The sequence below is a fragment of the Pteropus vampyrus genome, unplaced genomic scaffold (assembly GCF_000151845.1).
Source record: "Pteropus vampyrus isolate Shadow unplaced genomic scaffold, Pvam_2.0 Scaffold3, whole genome shotgun sequence".
Taxonomy (NCBI): Eukaryota; Metazoa; Chordata; class Mammalia; order Chiroptera; family Pteropodidae; genus Pteropus; species Pteropus vampyrus.
Window position 1 is genome coordinate 6,514,733 of NW_011888784.1, and position 14,069 is coordinate 6,528,801.

Below are 14,069 nucleotides of genomic sequence, written 5' to 3' on the forward strand. Positions count from 1 at the left end.
CTACAATAAGAAGGAAATGTTTGCTTCCAAAAAAAAAAATTTAAGACAGTGTCAACACAGAAACTAGTCTGAAGTATTCAGATTTTTTTTTGTTTCTGTTTTTGTTTTTTTTTTAAAGGTGAAGAGATTAAGAAGTACAAACTGGTAGTTATAAAATCATCACGGAGATGTGAAGTACAGCATAGAGAAAGAGTATAGTCAATAATATAGTAATGACTATATAGTGCCAGGTGGGTACTAGACAAATAGGGGGGATCGCTTCATAAATTATGTAAAATTTCTAACCACTATGTTGTACATCTGAAACTCATATAAAATAATATTAATAATGTCAACTCTAATTGAAAAATAAAAATTAAATGAATACTCTGGCCCTTCAAGAAAACCAGAAATTGAATTCGGTAAATCATTTTTTTTCTCACTCTGCCATTGATGCTCATGTCACTTCTCAGTAAAGAGTATTTTTTGAAGGGCGCAGGGCAGGTAGGCAAGGGGAGTTCATAGAGACACGGTGGTTCTCAAAGTGAGATCCCTGGATCAGCCTTAATAGCATTGCCTGGGAACCTGTTGGAAATCCAAATTCTCAGGTCGCACCCGAGATGGACTGAATCAAAAAACCTGGGCAGGGGAGCAGCAGCCTGTGTTGCAACAAGCCCTGCAGGTAATTCTGATAGTATGTAAGTCTGAGGACCACCCATGTAGGGAGTGGTTCTCAACTTTAGAACCCTGTGGGAGACTTTAAAACTCCCAAAGCCCAGGCAACACCCCTAACCAAGACTGATTACATCAAGATCTTGGGGGAGGGCGAGGTATGTATGGAGGGTCATATGCATCAGTGTGTTTTAATGCTTCCTCTTTCCAATAGACATAACCAGAATCTAAATTAAAAAAAAATTTTTCTAAAATATTGTGTGGATATTAGTGTTTTATAGTCTAAATATGCTACAATATACAGAACATAAAATTTACTATTTAACCATTTTAAAGTGTGCAGTTCAGTGGCATTAAGTATATTACACAACCGTCACCATCATCCATTCATAGAACATTTTTCACCTTGCAAAACTGAAACTCTGTACCCATTAAACAGTAACTCCCCTTTCCCTCCATCCCTTACACATTTTTAAAAAGGCATTGTGAAAACCAAGTACAACTTACCAAGTCATGGACATAGCAGATACAGGGAATAACAGCCACCAGAAATAGTCTCCGTTCTCTGAAAGGACAGCCATGAGTATTCCCACCAGGGTGGCATTGTAGCCATGCAGGCCTGCTGCAATTGCTGACCTGTGGGCAAGAGGCACAGCATGGCCATTTCCTGCGTGGACACTGGCTGGATTTGCACATAAGTGACACTTGTAAATTTCAGATTATATTCTCATTAGAAAATGAGATTATATTCAGAAATTTATTTCAAAGTCTATGGAAGCCAAATACTAATAAAAACATGAAAAAATAAAACATACATAGAAAAAAATACAAATGTGCATATAGAACAACCCCCTACAGAGGCATCATAGCTAAATAGAATTCCAGCTCCTGGGGGAGAAAGAGAAACCAGCAAGGCAACAGGTTCTGCTTCCTTTTAGCCTTTCCTTCGGGAAGTTGTTATTGCTTTTAAATCATTAAGGGCCTCTGACTTGAACAGAGCTTTTAGATGAAACTGTTTTCGAAGTCTGATTTCCTTGGTGAGAGATATAAGATTCTTGAAATGTAAATTCACTTTCATAGTGTCTTTGATCTTATAAACATTAATCTTCCAGCTTAGCATATATTTTCATCTTTCTGTGTTTTCATTTTGTTGTCTCCAAATATACATTTCGAAGTTATTGAGAAGAAAAACAATTTCTTTTCTTTTACTTGGTAAAGTACTTTATTTAATTGGGTTCATGTTTAGCACCTAATTCTTTCTTGGGTTTCTTTCTGTTTCTCAGCATTGTACCTCACTTCTAAAAGTTGGGTAAGTTTCTACTCCTGGCCAAAATGGTTCCTATGTCATAATTGAGAACTAGAAGCCCCAAGTGAGAAATGAAACTATATATACAGAATGAGCCCCCAGGCTGACAAGCCAGGCCCCACAGGACTCTAAGAGTTGGTAACTTCTGGCAGCATGAAGAGCCTGGCATTCAAGGTTGAAGCTGCAGAGACCATGGCTGTGAAGATGATGAAGTGAGTGAGTAAGGTCGAATGCAGGGCTTGGGGGGGAGGTGAGGCAGCCAGTGAGCCATACTACAGGGGTGGCAGAGGATGGCGTGAGAACTTCTTCTCGGCTTGTTTCTACTGGAGCAGGAGGCACCAGTGCAACAACTTCTTGGTGAGAGTGTTAGAGGTGGGACTCCCTGTTCAAAAGTCCTTTGTCTACCTTAAATAATCCTTTGGGACATGTGGAGAGCAAATGCAAAGATGTATTCTCTCAACAACTGACTTTCAGAATTAATGCGTGAGTTTGATCAACAAATTTAATGGCAATGACTACAAGTTGTGGAACACCAAGATTAAAGCAATAGAAAGATGCGTATTCACTTAAAACACAGGATTGCTAGTTTAACGTGGTCTTTTTAGGACCAAGGAAAAATAAAAGATTTGAAAACTAGCACAAATAAATATGGCTTATCTTCTGAAAAATACCTGATAAGAAAAATGGGTCAGCTTTCACTGGAGCAAAGCAATGAAGAAATACTGGATATGGCACAGTCCTGGACCACACCTCAAAAGTGGAAAGACCATTTTTTGATGTGCATTGGAATAGGGTTTAGACTAAGACACAAAATCACCCTGTACAGAGAACCAATCAGGCTCCTTGGATCTGATGGGAAAGTGAGCATTTGATGATTCTCTCCCCAAGAATCTCCTTAGGCAACTTTCTGTAAGAGTTACAAGAGCTTAGGTGTGTAATGACAAGCCACTGGGGGACACGCATTGAGCTTGGACACTTGGAAGACCAGCAGCCTCCCCGAAGGAACCGGTTAATCAGGAGCCTCCTACACCCCTGGTGGGAGTCAGCTTGTCACTTCTTCAATGACAGATCAATTTATAAAATATGTGCTATTTCTAACCTAACACACAGTTCAGAAGATATCCTAACACTACTTAAATCAGAACTCACTCACTTGGAATTTGTGGTTACTTCTCTCTCTAAAAGCTGAGCTGTAAAGAATAAATTTACTAAATGAATCATGGAAACAAGATATAATCGGGATTATCAAGCAAACAAGACTTTTCATGAACTCATGCATTTTTTGCCCAGATAAAATGCTGACGACGAATAATTGATCAATCATTAAAGAATATCTCTTTAGAATATCTTCTGGGCATTACTTGTACCTTTGCACTGCCATGAGAATTGGGCATTATTCAGACTGGCCACCTACTCAGTTACTGTGAATAAGAGGCTATAAATCAAACCCCATCATTTCACTAAAAGCAAATATAAAGAGTTCTGTGGAAAAAAGCTAGTTTCTCCTGGGGAGGATGGGGCATTAATAGTGCTACCCAAGTTCCCTGGTTGGCTCCTGTGTTCTCAGAAGTGAGAAGAGCAGGCTTGGATGGATTGTGCCTACCTGTCCTGACTGAGCAACAGGGCTGTCAGGGTGGAGATCACTGTTCCCACGCAGCCATTGAGAGCCCACCACGGGTTCTGGACCAGGAGTCCCACCAGAATCAGGATTCCACTGATAGGGTTGCTGACAAACACCACTTGGGATATGCCTCGAAGAATCCAGTCAATGAACTGGAGCACCAGGGGTTTGTCTGGAAGAGACGAGAAGGGCAAAGGTAAGGACATGGCAAGGCAAATGGTGCCCATTCCCAAGTTTAGGGTCTCCTTGAGAAAAATCATCAAAATCCCCTCTGATGAAGCTGAAACTTATTTTTTATGTTTTTTGAAGCTTTTCCTCTCTAAACCTTTTTTCCTTTTAGTGGCACCCAGATCCTTAAAAGCATCTAGTTTCTTTATGCTCAAACCACGCTGCCCCTACTAGAACTTTAGTTCCAGGAAGCATCAAATGCACTTATTTACCATGCTTAGAGGTACAAACTCTTAAGCCAAAGGAATGAATTACCAACAGTAAAGTTTCAGATTTTAAGTACTGAAATTATAAGATGGAGCCAGTCGCCTTCCTGTGATATGAGTAAGGACCCTGGTCCTGACCACTGTCTCCATACAAAAAATTTGAAGAAGCCTGCAGTTTACAAGATAAAAAGTTAAAGAATGGAGAGAAAAGGAGAGATAGAAGATAGGTGAATATCACTAAAGATATGAGCAGAAGAGCCAGCAAACCATTTCTCCCAAAACTACTTCTCCCATCTCTCCAAGGAATGGAAATAGAAATACCTTTAAGCCAGCTGGCAAATTCTTTCATATCACCGGTGACATAGCCAAGTGCCTTGGGGAGGCACTTTCTCCCTCGACACGGTGAAACCTGGTTTTCACCTCGGTCCACTTTAACCACAGTGGGGCTGTCCTCCATGGCTATCTCTTCCCCTGGCTCCTTGAGAGAAGAACAGAGCTCGTCAGCACCCTAATGCAGAATACTCCCAACTGTCCATCATTGGGCCTGGTCGCAGTACTACAGAGGATGAATTTAAAGGTACTTCATCTGGACCCTAACATCACATGCTACTAAGAAAGCATCATTTTCCTCTTGAAATATCATCATGGAGATTATTACCCAACCCTAAATTCCATGCTACTTTTGTCATTACTGTCCTTAATGCTACCAGGAGAAGGTTTGGTCTTTGATTTCATAAGATTCTGCTTCTAATTCGACAAACATTTATTGAGCATCTATATCCTGCACTCAGAGATCTCACTCAGCCTAGTGGAAAAGCCTGAAAAACACAATTGAATTTCAACACAATGAGTCAAATAATAACATAGAAAGAGCTAACATCACATTATGAAGCTTTATGTGGTCCATTAAAGGAACCAGGTATCAAGTAATAAAATGGCACTCGCTCATGCAGGCCAACTGGCTACTTTCCAATACAAGTAGCTTTTTGAAATTAAACTTTAATTTTACAAAAATAGGTTTTATTTTTAAAAATTTAAAGGGGAAGAAAAATTAAAAAAAAAAACACACTTTGTGTCAATACAGTCGAAGAATCCCCTCCTGCAAAATTTCTAAGTCAAAAAGTGCTTGGATACATCCTCCCAACTGCCTCAGACATTCTTTATTTTTGGAATTTGTTATTTAAATGTTTTAAAATAAAGATAGTCAAGAATAAATTTACACAAAGGTATAGAAACTGGGAAAGGTGGAAGTGGACCAAGCTGTTGAAAACCAAAGAGTTGTAATCTAAGAATTGTACAATATAAGCATGTATAGGGCATGATTACAGTAAACATGCTTCAGGAAAATACTAATTACGTAACCATGACTTGTGTTCCCTATGAGACTCTTCATTTACCATGATAAGTGTGTAGGAAGTAGGAAAGCACCAACATCACCAAAACATGGTACTCTGTAGACGAAAATGGTTTCATGGTGTCCACGGTAGACACAGAAGAAGGAAATCGATGATGTAATCCCAGAGGTAGGCAAAGGGAGAAACACAACGTCAAAACCACACAGAACGTGCAAGAAAAGCCAAGGGCACAGTCAGGTAAGTGTGAAGTAGGAGAACACCAAAACCATCAGACTCCAGAAGGCGTAACTATGGAAAGTTGAAACCACAGTCATATAAGACATGACCAAGGAAATACCCAAAGCCCACGAGGATAAATCAGCTCGCCTCCCGGTGGCCAGGCTGTGAATAACTGTGAATAGGCAGTAATTATGGCTGTTTTTGACCCCACCATGGTTCCATTTACTATAGCCAACAAATAGATATTATTGGATAATAAAGTTATGCCTTTTTCTTTTTGTAATCCTGACTCTAGTTTTGCATCCATTAATCATGTGGAAATCAATGTGGATAACTGATTTTTTATTAAGTAACAATTATCCTTTAATTGTATTATTTCACTGCCCAACTAACCATCTTGCTTTACATAATGGGGAACCATTAATCATGACACAAAGTAGAAGGTATTCATGGAACACATTCTAGACTAAGCTCATTTTGTCTTGGCAAAATAGTGTTAGACTCTAGCCTTTGTGAGACTTCCAATGAATCTTTTCATTAATGAATTCTTAAATTAAAAACTGCTAGAGGTCAAGAGTCCAAACTAAGTCTATATGAACCTAATTGCCCCCAGAGTGAAACATGTAAAACTGAATTATTAAGTAATTATGAAAAATCACCTTTTATTTCATAATCTATGTGATGGCTATAATTTATTTTCAGATATTTCATTCTTTAAACTGCATAACTAAAAATATTGCTTGGTAAGCCCCTTCCTCAGCTACAGTGACTCATTTTCAAAGCCTTGTCAACTTATGAGAGGCATCAGGTTTCAGCCCAGGCAACGACAAGAAACTCAGGTACAACTGCCTTGAGTTTCTATGAGATCAGGTTCTACTAAGGCAGCATTGAATGAAATCATTAAAGTGTCATTTTCCAGCAAATACAGAAACAATTAGGTATATGGGTTGGTCCTGGGTGAACGAATTCATGTTCTTAAAGTTTCCAGTCTATATTTATTTATTTTACAGGGATTTAAATGCACCATCGCCTCAGAGATTTTGTAGATAGAGATATGAAACCTGATATTATAACTGGCCCAACATGATTGGGAACCTGAATGTCCTGAGTTCCCTGTGGAGTCTCCCAAAGTTAAAGATTGAACCCTTTTGTTTGAAACCACAGCCCAATGTTAAGCAGGCTCATTGCCGTTTGTTTTTTGAGCATCCACATATTGGAATGGGAGGTAGGGCTACCGTGTCCTGGTCAGAAGGGTCTCTTCCTGAGTTGAGCAGACAGTTGCTATTATGGACTCCCCTACCCCCACCCAAGCTGGTTATTATGAATGACAGAAAGCTTCCGGAGAACTTGCAAGCCCTGACTTCTTGCTCCAGAGCTCAGGCACGAGAGCTGGTTATGAGAAACCAGTAACTTAAAGGCTGCGGTTCCTTTTCAAATTTTATCACACTAGGCTATACGCATTTCTTCAGAGAACTTTAAGAATCCAGACATCCTAACCAGAAAGGTAATGCAAGGTAATGGAGCAGGGCCCTCCAACTGATGCTCAAACTTCTCAAATCCGACAAACCAGGCCATAAATATCAACTAAAAAAAGACAAGAAAATGACAGGAAGAAACTCTAATGAAATAGAAGCAGGATAAGATAAAAACCCCAGACTACTTTTCCCTAGCTTTCCCACGGTTATCAAAATTCTGCAGCTCAACTGTTCAGCATCTAAACCAAGATGAGTTCCATGTGACATACTGGACCAAGCCCCACCTGCACCGGGTCAGCCCAAGCCATGCTGTTCAGCAGAGCATGAGGACCCCGCTTCCCAGGCTCTGTTCAGGAAAGACACACCACCAGAGCTTGGAGCGCAGGCACCGAGGTTCCCAGAGACAGAGGCTGCACGAAGGAAGCGTACCTGTTGTGGCGGCCTACCAGCCAGAGCCCGCTTTAGCTGGAGGAAGCCTCCGTGTGCTGCCTCACCAGCTTTGTTTCCAAAGGGGTCCCTCCAAAGAGGACCAGGAGGGGCGTGACCAGCGCTGTCCATCAAAGATGGTCCATTCATTCTCCTTTCTCTCCATCCATGACAAAGGGCAAAAAAAGACATGAATCAGCAGGACGAGGCCCTACTCTAAGCTATATTGAAGAAGTCATAGAACAGACTTCCCCATCCGCCAAGAGCTCCTTCAGCAAAGAGAGACAATGAACTGACTACAGACATTGAATGCTTACTTTACTTTGCTTAAAACAGAACAGCAACAAAAAAATAGTGGCAAACCATCTTGTGCAGAGACCAAGAACAGATCTTGTTCTGTGTTTTTCCACTCTCAGGAGGTTGGCATATCTGAAGCCTGATCCAGAGAGAGAGGTGGGCTCTCGGCTCTGAATGGCCTCAGGCAAACTGTTAGGGCTTCATCTTGGGACCACTGGCCAATGCGACTATTTCCCTCTTTACAAATGTGAGAAAAATGCATGATGTGGGCTTTATTCTCTGTAATAAGATACTAGTCACACTTTTAACACACAGCTAAAGCCTAGTTTAAGAGACTGCTAAATGACAATTTTCTTGCATCTGAATAATAGTTATGAATATTGGACATCACATTGTTAAAAAAAGAAATACCACACATACAACTTTTCTGGAACTTCCGAAGGAAGTTTAAAAAAGAGGAAAACAAAAAGCTGCCATACTTGTTGAATTTAACTAAGAATTATTTATTCAATTGTTACTTTTTTCTATTGGCTTGTTTTGAAACCTGAAAACTTACACTCTACTAGAGTGACTCAAAACAATCCACAATTGTGGAAAATACTACTATTATGTCTTGAAAAAAAATTATGTGTGTATGTGTTGATTTGTGATTGAACTATCCGGCTAGTTAGGTACCACACTGATGTGTCTGTGGGTTACAGTATGTATATTTTTGTTTGATAAAGAACAACATTAAGAAGCCCAATGTAAGACTCTTATCTTATACACAGTTGGAAAAAAAAAAAGGAAGAAAGAAAGAAAAAAAGAAAGAAAGAGACAAGCAGGGGCACCCCTCAGTGTAGATGTCTACCCCTTTCGTCCGCCACCAAAATCACACACATCTTGAAGAACCACATCTTTGAGCTCAACATCAATATTTTCTTAGAGCCAAGAGATGGAAAATTTGGGGAGCTAGTTGGGGTTTTAAAGAGCACACAGTTCGAGACTCCGTTTTATGGAAAACTGAAGTTCCTAGCGGAGATCTTCCAAGTTCACTCAGCAGAGTCAGCCTCATGGAATAGGTAAGAACTTGTGGTTCTTTGTCTTCTAGTCTGGAGCACATAAATACCACCTAAGATTCTATTCAAGTAAACAAATAGTGAAGGAGCAGCTTCTGAATACAGTCTGCATTAGGTGCCAGAGCTCGGTGGTGTAGTGGACATAGCTTGCCTCCATGGCTGCCTTGAAATAACTCTGAGACGGGGGTTGGACAATGACAGTCTTGGCCATCCCCAGTTTCACCCTATGCCCTTGCTGGAAGCAGTGACTGTTCTGACAAATAAACATTTCTCTGTGCCTCAAAGTAAGCCTCAATCTTCTGTATTGCTCACATATCCACAATAAGCTCTGTGTGTACCAAAGTTAATATCCAGAATATTCTGGAAGCTGCTTTCTGGCAGGAGTCAGAAAACACTTCTCATAGCCTACGTCACCAGCGAAACAAAACAGTGCTCATCTTTCTAATACAAGACAATATCAAGATTTCAATTCAACCAACATTTCCTATTTTATTACACGAAATAAAACATCCTATGGTCAGTATATGTTAGAAACACATACACAAATTTTTTTTCTATGTCTCAAGTATAGGCACACCTCAGGGACTTTGTAGGTTCAATTTCAGACCATGGCAATAAAGTGAATATCGCAATAAAGCAAGTCACACGAATTTTTTGGTTTCTCATTGCATAAAAAAGTTATGTTTATACTACACCGTAGTTTATGAAATGTGCAATTGCATCATATCTAAAAACACAATATACCTTAATCAAAAATACATTATTTCAAAAAAAAAAAAAAAAAAAGCAAAACATGACCAGAGCCTTAGTGAGTCATAATCTATTTTCTGGTGGAGGGTTTTACCTTCATTTTATTAAAAAAACCTCACAATATGTGCAATGAAACCCTGCAATAAAGTGAAGCCCAATAAAATGAAGTACGCTATAGTGCTTTAAAAAATAATACAAAGTTTTGGATATGGATATACAGGAAAGCATTTAAATATTCATGCTCTAGTAAAGAGACTTTCAACGTTGACATTTAGTACTTACAATAATCTTTATTTTAGGTAGTTTTTGTTTTAAATGGCGGGAGGTACTCAGTTTTCTTTAAAGCTGTAACCAAAAACAAAGAAAATGCTGTCAGGTATTCCCGTCTCCTGATTAAAATACTTTGCTTCTTGGAACACACCACTCCTAGAAGCTTTGAGGTCTGGGTTCCATGTTAGAAAGTGCATCTGCAAAGGACCTGCCAAATGTGTGGCTTCAGCGTGACTGGAAAGTTCTCTCGATGGGTGAGCATTCCCTTCAGCATGACAGCACATGTAGTAATCCATAAAACCACAACTGGAAAGGGCCATTGCCAATACCCACTTTTTTTTGGAGTCATATTGATATGTCTCCAACTTCACTTAATTATTTCAAGAACACAGCCCCAAACTTTTACATGTCGATAAACTCAGAGTCATTTAACACATCCAGTAGACACCTTGCCGAAAACCCTCTTCCACATGGAGCTCAGGTGCTTGCACCCTGCTTCAGAAATCATAAGCAAAGGCATCACTTCCAAGCTTCCAGGAAGAAACCTGTGGTTTTGAGAAATTGCTTTGTAGTCTACCAGAACTCTACTTTGCTGCTTCTGCTCAGTTCTGACCATCTGAAATATTTTTTCCATTAAAACAAAGAAAAGAAAAAAAAGAGCAAAAAATTAAAGAGGAGTGAGAAGACAAGTCCTCAACAATGAACGGCTGGAAATGAAGAGAAACAAGGAAGGTACTCACAGAGGAGGGTTCTCACACTCCAGCTGGCCTCCCAGTGGCAGAAGGTACTGGCTGATAAAGCCAGCTGAGCTCTCCTGGAAGGGAGGAGGAGGCAGTGCTGGGAGGGAGGCACCTAGCAGTTTTGTGCTCTTAACTCCACTCTGCCTATCCGTGGCTCTTTCCTCCCCCTTCAGGCACCAGTGCCAAAACATTGCTGAGAAACTGGTCCCCTGTCCCGTACCTGATCGATCTCTCCATTCTCTCTCTCTCTCTCTCTCTCTCTCTCTCTCTCTCTCTCTCTCTCATCTCTTGCTCTCTCTTTGGCTCTCTCCCTCTCACTCCTCGATTTGGTGCCAAGAGTTTTGCGATCCTTTCCATGGCATTCTGAGGTCTTTGCCCAGTGATAATCCTACTCAAATTCATCTTTTTTTTTTTTTTTGTCTTCACGCTGTTTCCTGTAGCTTCTAACCTCACTATGAAATATTTTTAGAAAGGTTTATAACTGAAAAGGATCTACAGAGTGTCACCTTAAAAACTAAGGGACAGGTTGTTATGCAAGAGACCCAGGAGCTAAGTGACTGCTCTGGTGGGAATTTTCTTAGACTTGACACAGCTTCTGCCCAGGTGTAAGAATCCAGCGAAGTCCCGAGGGGTGTGGCCCATGGGTGGGGAGGACAAGGGGTAGACAAATTTGTTTTCTGAAAACCAAGCTACCCTTTTCTTAGTGAGGAGAAGACAAAAATATAAATATTTCTCTGGAATGTCCCTCTATCTACGTGAGAACCCCAGGACACATTCTGCTGCCTTTTAAAAGCGTGGAGGCAAACATTGCATAGCAGAGGAATCTAAAATTCAAGGGAAAAATCTATTTCTTCTTCCTTCTTCTTAATTGTCAATTTTGTGGCATGATCTGTTATGGCAGAACTCTAACTCAGTGTACTTCATGAGCACAGAATTAATTCTCACCCAAGAAAGCTGTGCAGATGTCATCAGTCTTTCCCTTCTCTGGGACTCAGGCTGGCCTGGATCCCCTTGTCAGTGATCAGCAAGGCAGGGGAAACTCTCTGGCTCCACTCCCTGGACACCTGCCAAACCATAGGGTTCCTTGCTCTATTGAGGACTCCCTCCCTCTAGGTGCCTCCTGCAGCCAAGGGTTTGTGTATCTGGGGCCTGAGAAGGAGACCATAGTTCCAGATTCATGATCAGTTTTGAGGTTCAGTCATAGCTTCCACCAACATTTTTTCCTTATAAAATAAAGAGAAAATAAACTTCTAGGGTTACCCTGAAAGAGAAAAATGAATAGCAAGAGGACAATCTGACGGCCTGGTATAGGAATGAAAGCAATCACGTGAGTGTTTCCATGAGTTATTTATGCAAATGGGCTACAGTCCCTCATAGTAATAATGATGATAATGATAGTAATGACAATGAAAGAATTGCACAAATGGTTGATCATTCACTCTATGCAAATGAGAAATCCAAATTTGCAGTTTGATTGGTCCACATAGCACTGTCCTGATTGGTCAGAATTGTACGTCCAAATTGGTTGTTATGGATCCACTATGATTGGTCAGTAAAGCTGTAAATGAGGATACAGTTGGGCAGCTCTAATAGGATGGGATAGGTCTCAGCCCATTGGTCCAAATGTGATTCTAGGATCTCCTTTGTAAAGGTCAGTTCAGCCAGCAGGAACGCAATGCAGGAGACGTGGCAGCCCAGTTTGTGGCTTTTCTCTGAAACGCAGCCTGTGTGAGAGGACCCATGGAAACAATGGATGCTAGACTCTAATGGTAAGTTTGGGCCCAGTTAACCACAGGAGTCTTTTTTGACAGGTATATTTCTTCTCGAGGTCAACAAGAAAATGTATAGGAAACCCTAGGCCCCCCACTCTCATTCCCAGTAAAAACAGAACACCAGGCCCATGCAAACATATATTTTCTCTCTCTACGCATGACCTTGTTGTATGTCTCTGGGTCTGTGATTTCCAGGTCCTGTGAGTAATAAACCTTTACCAAAGTTTCCTGACAGTTATTGATGGAGGGTGTCTCACGACTGTCATAAGAAACACAAGAGGCTAGCCACAACACTGGTTATTGGTAGGCTGAAACCAGCACAAACCAACCATCAACATGTATTTATAGACCTTTCCCTGAAGACACCTCTCCACTGCACCCATGTAGCCTTCTACTTCAGTGGCCTTGGTCTGGGGCTCAGGGTATGGATGGAGTCTCAAGTCTTCTCTCCAGAACCATCTCTTCCTCCACACTTCTTCCCTGGCTTCTCCCTGGTCCCTATAAAGCTATACCTCATCATACCATATGAGCTGCACAAAATACAGCCCTGCTATATGGTATTCACAAGGTAGTGCAAAGAACGTGGGATTCTGAATCAGAGAGACCTGCCTTTGAATCCCGGCATTGTCTCTTACTAGCCATGTCCTTTACCTAAGCAGCCTTAGGCGTGTGACTCACCCTCTCTGAACCTTAGATTACTCTTTGTCAAGTGGGGTAATTTACTTCCTTTATAAGGTTGTGATGAAGTTTGGGGATGAGATCTGTAAAGCTCTGTACCTGACACGAAGAGGTGCCACCATTCCAAGGTCTGTTTCTCTCAATCAGGATTGGTTTGTCTTTGAGGATTCCCATAGGGGTCCTTCCTCCCAGCTTGAACCAGGGAAAAAAGCTTTTTTCTGGCTCTAGCATCAGAAGGGGCGTATTTATGAGCCTGGAAACAAGTATTCGGCAAGAACCCTGAGCCAGGTAAGTGGCTGACAAAGCTCTCCACGTTCTCATATGCAAGATCCCAAGTGGCCAAGGTCAGTTGTTGCTGAGTTGCTGTGGCTTCGAACCTTCAAGATGGAGATCAGAGGGACAATCTGATACCCAATAACGAATGCATATATGGGTTCTTAAGTATTTTTAAACATACGAATTACACAATTTAGTGACTTTTTCTTGTTCTTTCTCCAGCACCTCCTGGTATCATTAACAAAGTATCACTTGCCAAGTGTTTAATCCTTGACGCCGTTTTCCATTCCTTGCCTCCCCTGAGAGTTTTCCAGCACTTCTGCTCATTGTGTGTTCCTTTGTTCTTTTCATTCTCTGAACTTATCTGAGCCTCTGTCTGGCTCAGTCACCAGAGAACATATGCAGAGTGTTTTTCCTCTTTGAGTTTCTTCATACATTTTCGGCCCCTGGCAAGCTTTCTCCTTTCCTTCTCCCTCCCCACCCTCTCAACATTCACAGCCAGCTTTCACTTCTCCTCTGTTTGGATTCCATAGCTGCCTCCTGCCCACGCTACACTCCAGGGAACTTAAAGCAATTTATGTCCATATTCCTCACCGAACAAGTGACACCCTCCTCCCAAAGCCCTGCAATAGCACTGGTATTATCTTTAATTAAAAAAATGATATGCTGTACAGTCCCACCTGGATCAGAAGATACTGGATGACATGGTCAGGATCTAATATTGCTCTTTATTCATAACAG

At 41.0% G+C, this 14,069-nt stretch overlaps 1 protein-coding gene across 2 annotated transcripts in view; it reads right to left on the bottom strand.

The window, feature by feature from the left end:
• The window catches only part of SLC14A1 (solute carrier family 14 member 1 (Kidd blood group)), a 22,184-nt gene extending 11,522 nt beyond the window's left edge, over nucleotides 1–10,662 (bottom strand). Inside the window, exons 1-4 of one of the 2 annotated variants that reach the window (XM_023530907.1) lie at nucleotides 10,619–10,662; nucleotides 10,352–10,354; nucleotides 9,875–9,937; nucleotides 1,159–1,287 (exon numbers count right to left, since the gene is read on the bottom strand). In XM_023530907.1, coding sequence (XP_023386675.1) covers nucleotides 1,159–1,232 — 74 coding nt within the window. In that variant the 5' untranslated portion in view covers nucleotides 1,233–1,287; nucleotides 9,875–9,937; nucleotides 10,352–10,354; nucleotides 10,619–10,662. Of the gene's footprint in view, nucleotides 1–1,158; nucleotides 1,288–3,560; nucleotides 3,751–4,333; nucleotides 4,491–7,490; nucleotides 7,638–9,874; nucleotides 9,938–10,351; nucleotides 10,355–10,618 lie in introns of those variants that run through there. The other variant, XM_011361210.1, reaches the window with a different exon arrangement.
• Nucleotides 10,663–14,069: the final 3,407 nt, after the last annotated feature.